Raw genomic sequence first — 13,059 nt, forward strand, 5'->3', positions numbered from 1 at the left:
AAGGGAGAGGAGGGGGAGAGGGAAGGGGGGGAGAGGAGAGGGAAGGAGGGGGAGAGGAGAGGGAAGGAGGGAGAGGAGAGACAGAGGGGAGAGGAGAGACAGAGGGGAGGGAGAGACAGAGGGGAGGGAGAGACAGAGGGGAGGGAGGGGAGGGAGGGGAGGAGTGAGAGAGGGGAGGAGTGAGAGAGAGGGGAGGGAGAGGAGAGACATAGGGGAGGGAGGGGAGAGGAGAGAGAGGAGAGAGGAGAGGATAGAGAAAGGAGAGGAGAGGGAGAGGAGAGACATGGGGGAGGGAGGGGAGAGGAGAGAGAAAGGAGAGGAGAGAGAGAGGGGAGGAGAGGAGAGAGTAGAGAGAGAGGAGAGAGAGAGGGGAGGAGAGGGAGAGGAGAGAGAGGATAGAGAAAGGAGAGGAGAGGGAGAGGATAGAGAGAGAATAGAGAAAGGAGAGGAGAGAGGATAGAGAAAGGAGAGGATAGAGAGAGGGGAGGGGAGAGAAGGGAGATGGGAGAGGAGAGAGAGGAGAGAAAGAGGGGAGGGAGAGGAAAGAAAGAGGGGAGGGAGAGGAGAGAGAAGGGAGAGATAGAGGAGAGGATAGAGAAAGGAGAGGAGAGAGAGAGGGGAGGGGAGGGGAGAGAAGGGAGATGGGAGAGGATAGAGAGAGGAGAGAGGATAGAGAGAGGAGAGAGAGGGGAGAGGATAGAGAGGAGGAAAGGAGAGAGAGGGGAGAGGATAGAGAGAGGAAAGGAGAGAGAGGGGAGAGGATAGAGGGGAGATGGGAGAGGAGAGGGAGAAGATGGAGAGGAGGAGAGAGATCAATAGTTAATCAACAGTTGTATTAAATGTTCCTTAATATTTTCTCTTGTGTGTTCTTGCTTTGACAACACAAATGCATTTTTTTGTCTTTACAATAAAACCTTGTGTTGACTGTCTGAACTCCACTACATGCTGAACAGTTTCCAAACCAGGCGGTGAAGCAGCCATCCTCGAGGGTGCAGCTGTAGAACGTTTTGAGGATCTGAGGACCCAGCCAGTTAGGATGTCCTCGAGGGTGCAGCTGTAGAACGTTTTGAGGATCTGAGGACCCAGCCAGTTCGGATGCTCTCGATGGTGCAGCTGTAGAACGTTTTGAGGATCTGAGGACCCAGCCAGTTAGGATGTCCTCGAGGGTGCAGCTGTAGAACGTTTTGAGGATCTGAGGACCCATGCCAAATCTTTTCAGTCTCCTGAGAGGGAATAGGTTTTGTCGTGCCCTCTTCACGACTGTCTTGGTGTGTTTGGACCGTGTTAGTTTGTTGGTGATGTGGACACCAAGGAACTTGAAGCTCTCAACCTGCTCCACTACAGCCCCGTCGATGAGAATGGGGGCATGCTCGGCCCTCCTTTTCCTGTAGTCCACAATTATCTCGTTTGTCTTACTGACGTTGATGGAGAGGTTGTTGTCCTGCCACCACACGGCCAGGTCTCACCACCCCCGTGTCGTCGGCAAACGTAATAATGATGTTTGAGTCGTGTTTGGCCATGCAGTCGTGGGTGAACAGGGATGACAGGAGGGGACTAAGCACGCACCCCTGAGGGGCCCCCGTGTTGAAGGTCAGCATGGCGGATGTGTTGTTGCCTACCCTCACCACCTGGGGGCTGCCTGTCAGGAAGTCCAGGATCAAGTTAGAGGTGTTTAATCCCGGGTTCCTTAGCTTAGAGCGTACTAGGATGTTGAACGCTGAGCTGTAGTAAATGAACAGCATTCTCACACAGGTGTTCCTTTTGTCCAGGCGGGAAAGGGTAGTGTGGAGTGCAATAGAGATGACGTCATCTGTGGATCTGTTGGTGCGGTATGGGAATTGGAGTGGGTCTAGGTTGTCTGGGATGATGTGAGCCATGACCAGCCTTTCAAAGCATTTCATGGTAACAGACGCGAGTGCTACTGGGCGGAAGTCCTTTACATAGGTTACCTTGGCATTCTCGGGCACAGGGACTATGGTGGTCTGCTTGAAACATGTAGGTATTACAGACTGGGTAGGGGAGAGGTTGAAAACGTCAAGGAAGTCACTTGCCATCTGGTGAACGCATGCTCTGAGGACACGTCATGGTAATCCGTCTGGCCCTGCGGCCTTGTGAAAGTTAACCTGTTTAACCTCTGAACTCTAGGGGCAGTATTTGATTTTTGGATAAAAAAACGTTCCCGTTTTAAACAAGATATTTTGTCACGAAAAGATGCTTGACTATGCATATAATTGACAGCTTTGGAAAGAAAACACTGACGTTTCCAAAACTGCAAAGATATTATCTGTGAGTGCCACAGAACTGATGCTACAGGCGAAACCAAGATGAAACTTCAAACAGGAAATGAGCAAAATTTTTGAAGCGCTGTTTTCCAATGTCTCCTTATATGGCTGTGAATGCGACAGGAATGAGCCCACAATTTCTGCCGTTTCCCCAAGGTGTCTGCAGCATTGTGACGTATTTGTAGGCATATCATTGGAAGATTGACCATAAGAGACCACATTTACCCGGTGTCCTGCGTCAAAATTGGTGCGTAAACCTCAGCTGCAAGTATTTTTCCATTTAATTCAGAGAAGAAAGCAGACTTCCACGAACGATATATCAATGAAGAGATATGTGAAAAACACATTGAGGATTGATTCTAAACAACGTTTGCCATGTTTCAGTCGATATTATGGAGTTAATTTGGCAAAAAGTTTGGCGTTTTGGTGACTGAATTTTCAGGGTTTTTTGGTAGCCAAAAGTGATGTACAAAACGGAGCATTTTTCTCCTACACAAAGAATCTTTCAGGAAAAACTGAAACATTTGCTATCTAACTGAGAGTCTCCTCATTGAAAACATCCGAAGTTCTTCAAAGGTAAATGATTTTATTTTAATGCTTTTCTGGTTTTTGTTAAAATGTTGCCCGCTAAATGCTATGCTAAATGCTACGCTAGCTATCAATACTCTTACACAAATGCTTGTTTTGCTATGGTTGAAAAGCATATTTTGAAAATCTGAGATTACAGTGTTGTTAAGAAAAGGCTAAGCTTGAGAGCTAGCATATTTATTTAATTTCATTTGCGATTTTCATAAATAGTTAACGTTACGTTATGCTAATGAGCTTGAGGCTATAACTGGATACAGGTTTTTTTCGTAACAAAACGGAGCGATTTGTCCTACACAAATAATATTTTTTGAAAAACTGAACATTTGCTATCTAACTGAGAGTCTCCTCATTGAAAACATCTGAAGTTCTTCAAAGGTAAATGATTTTATTTGAATGCTTTTCTTGTTTTTGTGAAAATGTTGCTGGCTGAATTCTAGGCTTATTGCTATGCTAGCTATCAATACTACACAAATGCTTGTTTAGCTATGGTTGAAAAGCATATTGTGAAAATCTGAGATGACAGTGTTGTTAACAAAAGTCTAAGCTTGAGAGCAAATATATTTATTTCATTTCATTTGCGATTTTCATGAATAGTTAACATTGCGTTATGCTAATGAGCTTGAGGCTATAAATAGGATCCCGGATCCGGGATTGCTTGTCGCATGAAGTTAAAGGTCTTGCTCGCATCGGCTGCGGAGAGCGTGATCACACAGTCGTTTCGAACAGCTGGTGCTCTCATGCATGGTTCAGTGTTGCTTGTCTCGAAGTGAGCAAAGAATGCATTTAGCTCTTCTTGTAGGCTCGCGTCACTGGGCAGCTTGCGGCTGGGTTTCCCTTTGTATTCTGTGATCGTTAGCCAGCCCTGCCACATCCGACGAGCGTCAGAGCCGGTGTATTAGGATTCAATCTTAGTCCTGTATTGACGCTTTGCCTGTTTGATGGTTCATTGAAGGGCGTAGCGGGATTTATTATAAGCGTCCGGATTAGTGACCCGCTCCTTGAAAGTCGGCAGCTTTAGCCTTTAAGTTCAGTACGAATGTCGCCTGTAATCCATGGCTTCTGGTTGGGGTATGTACGAACGGTTACTGGAGACGACGTCGCTGATGCACTTAATAATTGGGGCTGGTGGTAACCTCCTCAATGCCAGGGGAGGAATCCCGGGAACAGACTACACTCTGTTCTGGCGAACCAGTCCTGTAGTGATGGACCACTTCCGTATGGAGCGCCTCACTGTTACTTCCTGATTCACTTTTTGCTTGTAAGCAGGAATCAGGAGGAACCAGGTTGTGATTCGGGAAAGGAAGAGGAAAGAGACCCACTTGATGGCCTGCGCCCCGGGTCTCTGGGAGACGTGCTGGGTTGTGATTAGGGATGGGTCTCTGGGAGACGGTGCTGCTGGGTTGTGATTAGGGACGGGTCTCTGGGAGACGGTGGTGCTGGGTTGTGATTAGGGACGGGTCTCTGGGAGACGGTGGTGCTGGGTTGTGTTTAGGGACGGGTCTCTGGGAGACGGTGCTGCTGGGTTGTGATTAGGGACGGTGCTGCTGGGTTGTGATTAGGGACGGTGCTGCTGGGTTGTGATCAGGGACGGGTCTCTGGGAGACGGTGGTGCTGGGTTGTGATTAGGGACGGGTCTCTGGGAGACGGTGGTGCTGGGTTGTGATTAGGGACGGGTCTCTGGGAGACGGTGCTGCTGGGTTGTGATTAGGGACGGGTCTCTGGGAGACGGTGCTGCTGGGTTGTGATTAGGGTCGGGTCTCTGGGAGACGGTGGTGCTGGGTTGTGATCAGGGACGGGTCTCTGGGAGACGGTGGTGCTGGGTTGTGATTAGGGTCGGGTCTCTGGGAGACGGTGGTGCTGGGTTGTGATTAGGGTCGGGTCTCTGGGAGACGGTGGTGCTGGGTTGTGATTAGGGTCGGGTCTCTGGGAGACGGTGGTGCTGGGTTGTGATCAGGGACGGGTCTCTGGGAGACGGTGGTGCTGGGTTGTGATTAGGGTCGGGTCTCTGGGAGACGGTGCTGCTGGGTTGTGATTAGGGTCGGGTCTCTGGGAGACGGTGCTGCTGGGTTGTGATTAGGGTCGGGTCTCTGGGAGACGGTGGTGCTGGGTTGTGATCAGGGACGGGTCTCTGGGAGACGGTGCTGCTGGGTTGTGATTAGGGACGGTGGTGCTGGGTTGTGATTAGGGACGGTGCTGCTGGGTTGTGATTAGGGACGGGTCTCTGGGAGACGGTGCTGCTGGGTTGTGATTAGGGACGGTGGTGCTGGGTTGTGATTAGGGACGGTGCTGCTGGGTTGTGATTAGGGACGGGTCTCTGGGAGACGGTGCTGCTGGGTTGTGATTAGGGACGGGTCTCTGGGAGACGGTGGTGCTGGGTTGTGATTAGGGACGGGTCTCTGGGAGACGGTGCTGCTGGGTTGTGATTAGGGACGGGTCTCTGGGAGACGGTGCTGCTGGGTTGTGATCAGGGACGGGTCTCTGGGAGACGGTGGTGCTGGGTTGTGATTAGGGACGGTGGTGCTGGGTTGTGATCAGGGAAAGGAAGAGGAAAGAGACCCACTTGATGGCCTGCGCCCCGGGTCTCTGGGAGACGGTGGTGCTGAGGTCGATCATCTGGATCTTCAGGATCTCTGGGACGTTGGGCTCCTCCCTCACCGTGATGGACGTACGGAACAGCTTGAAGGTCACCACCACTGCCACGTACTGGAGAGCACAGAGAGGCATATAGGGGGAACCACACACACACACACACACACAGAGGCATACAGGGGAAACCACACACACACACAGAGAGGCATACAGGGGAAACCACACACACACACACAGAGAGGCATACAGGGGAAACCACACACACACACAGAGAGGCATACAGGGGAAACCACACACACACACACACAGAGAGGCATACAGGGGAAACCACACACACACACACACACAGAGAGGCATACAGGGGAAACCACACACACACACACACAGAGAGGCATACAGGGGAAACCACACACACACACAGAGAGGCATACAGGGGAAACCACACACACACACACACAGAGAGGCATACAGGGGAAACCACACACACACAGAGAGGCATACAGGGGAAACCACACACACAGAGGCATACAGGGGAAACCACACACACACACACAGAGAGGCATACAGGGAAACAACACACACACACACAGAGGCATACAGGGGAAACAAACACACACACACACAGAGAGGCATACAGGGGAAACAACACACACACACACAGAGAGGCATACAGGGAAACAACACACACACACACAGAGAGGCATACAGGGGAAACAACACACACACACACAGAGAGGCATACAGGGGAAACAACACACACACAGAGGCATACAGGGGAAACAAACACACACACAGAGGCATACAGGGGAAACAACACACACACACAGAGAGGCATACAGGGAAACAACACACACACACACAGAGAGGCATACAGGGGAAACAACACACACACACACAGAGAGGCATACAGGGAAACAACACACACACACACACAGAGAGGCATACAGGGGAAACAACACACACACACACCACAGGTGTGTGAGAAAGTTCCTTATTGATAATTTCCAGCGCCAAACAGAAACAGGTGTAAACGGGTTGTTGCCCAGGGAGCTGTCAGTACCAACACAGAAACAGGTGTAAACGGGCTTTGTTTCACAGGGAGCCGTCAGTACCAACACAGAAACAGGTGTAAACGGGCTTCGTTTCCCAGGGAGCCGTCAGTACCGACACAGAAACAGGTGTAAACGGGCTTCGTTTCCCAGGGAGCCGTCAGTACCAACACAGAAACAGGTGTAAACGGGCCCGTTTCCCAGGGAGCCGTCAGTACCGACACAGAAACAGGTGTAAACGGGCTTCGTTTCCCAGGGAGCCGTCAGTACCAACACAGAAACAGGTGTAAACGGGCTTCGTTTCCCAGGGAGCCGTCAGTACCAACACAGAAACAGGTGTAAACGGGCTTCGTTTCCCAGGGAGCCGTCAGTACCAACACAGAAACAGGTGTAAACAGGCTTTGTTTCCCAGGGAGCCGTCAGTACCAACACAGAAACAGGTGTAAACGGGCTTCGTTTCCCAGGGAGCCGTCAGTACCGACACAGAAACAGGTGTAAACGGGCTTCGTTTCCCAGGGAGCCGTCAGTACCAACACAGAAACAGGTGTAAACGGGCTTCGTTTCCCAGGGAGCCGTCAGTACCAACACAGAAACAGGTGTAAACGGGCTTTGTTTCCCAGGGAGCCGTCAGTACCAACACAGAAACAGGTGTAAACGGGCTTTGTTTCCCAGGGAGCCGTCAGTACCAACACAGAAACAGGTGTAAACGGGCTTTGTTTCCCAGGGAGCCGTCAGTACCAACACAGAAACAGGTGTAAACGGGCTTCGTTTCCCAGGGAGCCGTCAGTACCAACACAGAAACAGGTGTAAACGGGCTTCGTTTCCCAGGGAGCCGTCAGTACCGACACAGAAACAGGTGTAAACGGGCTTCGTTTCCCAGGGAGCCGTCAGTACCAACACAGAAACAGGTGTAAACGGGCTTCGTTTCCCAGGGAGCCGTCAGTACCAACACAGAAACAGGTGTAAACGGGCTTCGTTTCCCAGGGAGCCGTCAGTACCAACACAGAAACAGGTGTAAACGGGCTTCGTTTCCCAGGGAGCCGTCAGTACCGACACAGAAACAGGTGTAAACGGGCTTCGTTTCCCAGGGAGCCGTCAGTACCAACACAGAAACAGGTGTAACGGGCCGTTTCCCAGGGAGCCGTCAGTACCAACACAGAAACAGGTGTAAACGGGCTTTGTTTCCCAGGGAGCCGTCAGTACCAACACAGAAACAGGTGTAAACGGGCTTTGTTTCCCAGGGAGCTGTCAGTACCGACACAGAAACAGAAACAGAGACATACCTGCTTGGGTAGACAGACACAGAGACATACCTGCTTGGGTAGACAGACAGAGACAGACACAGAGACATACCTGCTTGGGTAGACAGACACAGAGACAGACACAGAGACAGACCTGCTTGGGTAGACAGACACAGAGACATACCTGCTTGGGTAGCCAGACACAGAGACAGACACAGAGACATACCTGCTTGGGTAGACAGACAGAGACAGACACAGAGACATACCTGCTTGGGTAGACAGACAGAGAGACATACCTGCTTGGGTAGACAGACACAGAGACATACCTGCTTGGGTAGACAGACAGAGAGACATACCTGCTTGGGTAGACAGACACAGAGACATACCTGCTTGGGTAGACAGACACAGAGACATACCTGCTTGGGTAGACAGACACAGAGACAGACACAGAGACATACCTGCTTGGGTAAGGCCAGGTTGTGAGAACTACCACTGTATCCAATGGCCGTGTAGAGTTTAGCCTTCTCATCAGCAGACATCAACTCTTCAATGCCTGTACCTAAAAAGGGGAGGGTTAAACATGAGGAACACCAATCAATGATGGTCAAACAAACAGAACACCAATCAAAGTGTTCCCTGGTGTTCTCAAGGTTCAACGTGAGAACGATCAGGGACCGTATTCATCAAGAGACTCAGAGTAGGAGGGGCTGATCTAACATCAGTTTGACCTTTTACGTTATAATGAATAAGGCTATATGGACAAAGTGGACCTGCTCTGAGATCAGAACTCCAAGTCTAATACACTGTAGCCATGTCTCTCATTGAGGACAGAGGATTGAGAATGCTGGTCGTTAGTCTTCTCTCGAGGGTTAGCCGGTCGTCAGTCTTCTCTCGAGGGTTAGCCGGTCGTCAGTCTCGAGGGTTAGCCGGTCGTCAGTCTCGAGGGTTAGCCGGTCGTCAGTCTCGAGGGTTAGCCGGTCGTCAGTCTCGAGGGTTAGCCGGTCGTCAGTCTCGAGGGTTAGCCGGTCGTCAGTCTCGAGGGTTAGCCGGTCGTCAGTCTCGAGGGTTAGCCGGTCGTCAGTCTCGAGGGTTAGGTGACAGCTTGTGTATATTGGTTACCTGTTCCTAATTTGTGTGTGTGTGTGTGTGTGTGTGTGTGTGTGTGTGTGTGTGTGTGTGTAACTGAGGAGTACTTACCCTCTTCCTCCTGGGTTTCCTGTTCCTGCTCTTTCTTCTTCCCTTCCTTCCTTCCAAAGAAGCTGCTGAAAAACCCTCCTCCCTGCTTCTGACCGGCCACAGCCTTCTTAGCTACTACCTTCTGCCCTGACCGGATCACCTGGAGGAGGGAGGAGGAGAGAGAGACAGGAGGAGGGAGGAGGAGAGAGAGACAGGAGGAAGGAGGAGGAGAGAGAGACAGGAGGAGGGAGGAGGAGAGAGAGACAGGAGGAGGGAGGAGGAGAGAGAGACAGGAGGAGGGAGGAGGAGAGAGACAGGGGGAGGGAGGAGGAGAGAGACAGGAGGAGGGAGGAGGAGAGAGACAGGAGGAGGGAGGAGGAGAGAGAGATAGTTCAGACACAGGTCCATGGGGAGAACCCTCCACAAAACCCCCCGTTGACCTGGTTTGCCAAAACCCCAGTAGTACACTGTAGATGCCTCCTGGTTACCGGCTACAACAGATATTATACAAACCTCCATCTGTGCTTGTTGCCGGGCCAACGTGATGTTGAAGACATCCAGGCTCTTCTCCAGGTCCTGTATCTGCTTCTCTTGGTCCTCTCTGAGTTTGCCCTGTGCTGTCAGTAGTTTGGCCTTGTAGGCTGCCCTGTAGGTCTTCAGAGTGTGGCGGTGCTTCCTGATGTTGGACCATGACCACATCTGGTTGAAACGTCTGACATGAACGTCCAGGATGCTGTTCATACCGTACTTCCACCTGGAAACAGCGCCACACTACCGTTAAGGTGCTGAGATGGAGATCAGGGGGCATTGTCTAATAAAACCTCAAGCCTAAGGTGAATAACATGGTGAAACTCCCAACACGACTTTATCCCAACAACACGTCTGCAGGTGTACATCCTTCAATTTGGATTTTTCAACAACAACAAATCAGAAAAGTTCAAATTGTGTTGACACCCTCCTGATAAAACAGATTTCATGAACAACATTGACGAGTACTGCTCATTAGAATGTATGGAGTGGTGACTGGCTGACTGGCTGGTTGACTGACTGACTGGTTGACTGGCTGGCTGGTTGACTGACTGGTTGGCTGACTGACTGGTTGACTGACTGACTGGTTGGTTGACTGACTGGCTGGTTTGTTGGTTGACTGACTGGCTGGCTGGCTGGCTGGTTGACTGACTGACTGGTTGACTGACTGACTGGTTGACTGACTGACTGGTTGGCTGGCTGGTTAACCGGCTGGTTGGCTGGCTGGTTAACCGACTGGTTGACTGACTGACTGGTTGACTGACTGACTGGTTGACTGACTGACTGGTTGACTGACTGACTGACTGGCTGGCTGGCTGGCTGGTTAACCGGCTGGCTGGCTGGCTGGTTAACCGACTGGTTGACTGACTGACTGACTGGTTGACTGTGACTGGTTGACTGACTGACTGGTTGACTGACTGACTGGTTGACTGACTGACTGACTGGTTGACTGACTGACTGGTTGACTGACTGACTGACTGGTTGACTGGCTGGCTGGCTGGTTGACTGACTGACTGGTTGACTGGCTGGCTGGCTGGTTGACTGACTGACTGGTTGACTTACCAGTGCTTGGCATTTGTGTGTACAGGTACATCAGGTCTGAACTTCCTGTAGGGTCCATTCTTCACCATACAGTCTATAGACTCTAGCAGGTCCACCATGGTTAGGTACTGAACAGGAAGAGACAAGATGATATCAGTCTATAGACTCTAGCAGGTCACCATGGTTAGGTACTGAACAGGAAGAGACAAGATGATATCAGCCTATAGACTCTAGCAGGTCACCATGGTTAGGTATTGAACTGGAAGAGACAAGATGATAGTCTATAAACTCTAAACAGACGCCTCACAAGTCCTCAACTGGCAGCTTCATTAAATAGTACCCTCAAAACACCGGTCTCAACGTCAACAGTGAAGAGACGACTCCGGGATGCTGGCCTTCTAGGCAGTGTTCCTCTGTCCAGTCTCAACGTCAACAGTGAAGAGGCGACTCCGGGATGCTGGCCTTCTAGGCAGAGTTCCTCTGTCCAGTCTCAACGTTAACAGTGAAGAGGTGACTCTGGGATGCTGGCCTTCTAGGCAGAGTTCCTCTGTCCAGTCTCAACGTCAACAGTGAAGAGGCGACTCCGGGATGCTGGCCTTCTAGGCAGAGTTCCTCTGTCCAGTCTCAACGTCAACAGTGAAGTGGTGACTCTGGGATGCTGGCCTTCTAGGCAGAGTTCCTCTGTCCAGTCTCAACGTCAACAGAGAAGAGGTGACTCTGGGATGCTGGCCTTCTCGGCAGAGTTCCTCTGTCCAGTGTCTGTGTTCTTTTGCCCATCTTAATCTTTTCTTTTTATTGGCCAGTCTGAGATAGATTTTTTTAATCAACTCTGCCTTGAAGGCCAGCATCCCAGAGTCGCCTCTTCACTGTTGACGTTGAGACTGGTGTTTTGCGGGTACTATTTAATGAAGCTGCCAATTGAGAACTTGTGAGGCGTCTGTTTCTCAAACTTCACACTAATGTACTTGTCCTCTTGTTTCTCAGTTGTGCACCGGGGCCTCCCAGTCTTTCTATTCTGGTTAGAGCCAGTTTGCTCTGTTCTGTGAAGGGAGTAGTACACAGCGCTGTACAAGATCTTCAGTTTCTTTCTATTTCACATAGATGCTCTGATACAGATGCTCTGTCAGTCCATTCGACTAGGTTTTAGTAGGACAAAACAAACATTATCAACTACAGGAAGTAAACTCTTCTTCAAGTCACCAGAATCACCGCCAGGAAGGTTTGATCAGCTATGTTCTAAGTTGGCGTGTGTGTGTGTGTGTGTCTGGTCTGTGTGTGAGTCTGGTCAGTGTGTGTGTGTGTGTGTGTGTGTGAGTCTGGTCTGTGTGTGTGTGTGTGTGTGTGTGTGTGTGTACCTGTGGTCTTGTCATCTCTACTGCTACATTCTGAACCTCCAGATGCAGGCTGGCTTTGGGAGACTTCAGCTCAATCTCAGCACTCGGGTTGATTACCATTTTAGCAGAGGCAAAGATGGGTTTGAAAACTGCATGGGGAGAAAGAAAGAGACAGACAGAGACGGAGACGGAGACGGAGAGGGAGAGGGAGAGAGAAACATCCTATGAATTCTATGAGACCAGCATCTTGACGGATCATATACACCCAGCCAGTACATACGCCCAGCCAGTACACACGCCCAGCCAGTACACACGCCCAGCCAGTACACACGCCCAGCCAGTACACACGCCCAGCCAGTACACACGCCCAGCCACCCAGTGTACACCCAGCCAGTACACACCCACCCAGTACACACCCAGCCAGTACACACCCACCCAGTACACACCCAGCCAGTACACACCCACCCAGTATACACCCAGCCAGTACACACCCAGCCAGTACACACCCAGCCAGTACACACCCAGCCAGTATACACCCAGCCAGTACACACCCAGCCAGTATACACCCAGCCAGTATACACACACCCAGCCAGTATACACACACCCAGCCAGTATACACCCAGCCAGTATACACCCAGCCACCCAGTATACACCCAGCCACCCAGTATACACCCAGCCACCCAGTATACACCCAGCCACCCAGTATACACCCAGCCACCCAGTATACAGCCAGTATACACACCCAGCCAGTATACACACCCAGCCAGTATACACACCCAGCCAGTATACACACCCAGCCAGTATACACACCCAGCCAGTATACACACCCAGCCAGTATACACACCCAGCCAGTATACACACCCAGCCAGTATACACACCCAGCCAGTATACACACCCAGCCAGTACACACCCAGCCAGTACACACCCAGCCAGTACACACCCAGCCAGTACACACCCAGCCAGTACACACCCAGCCAGTATACACCCAGCCAGTATACACCCAGCCAGTACACACCCAGCCAGTACACACCCAGCCAGTACACACCCAGCCAGTACACACCCAGCCAGTACACACACCCAGCCAGTATACACACCCAGCCAGTATACACACCCAGCCAGTACACACCCAGCCAGTACACACCCAGCCAGTATACACCCAGCCACCCAGTATACACCCAGCCACCCAGTATACACCCAGCCACCCAGTATACACCCAGCCACCCAGTATACA

General features: G+C 51.1%; 1 protein-coding gene across 1 annotated transcript in view; it reads right to left on the reverse strand.

Annotated features, from left to right (window-relative positions):
* LOC135532517 (intermembrane lipid transfer protein VPS13C-like) overlaps positions 1-13,059 on the reverse strand; it is a gene marked incomplete at both ends in the record, with an annotated part of 97,537 nt that overhangs the window by 57,577 nt on the left and 26,901 nt on the right. The window contains 6 exon segments of the mRNA XM_064959996.1: positions 5,431-5,573; positions 8,208-8,308; positions 8,947-9,085; positions 9,439-9,679; positions 10,516-10,622; positions 11,850-11,977. Coding sequence (XP_064816068.1) covers positions 5,431-5,573; positions 8,208-8,308; positions 8,947-9,085; positions 9,439-9,679; positions 10,516-10,622; positions 11,850-11,977 — 859 coding nt within the window.

Source organism: Oncorhynchus masou, unplaced genomic scaffold (assembly GCF_036934945.1).
Source record: "Oncorhynchus masou masou isolate Uvic2021 unplaced genomic scaffold, UVic_Omas_1.1 unplaced_scaffold_1890, whole genome shotgun sequence".
NCBI classification, from domain to species: Eukaryota; Metazoa; Chordata; class Actinopteri; order Salmoniformes; family Salmonidae; genus Oncorhynchus; species Oncorhynchus masou.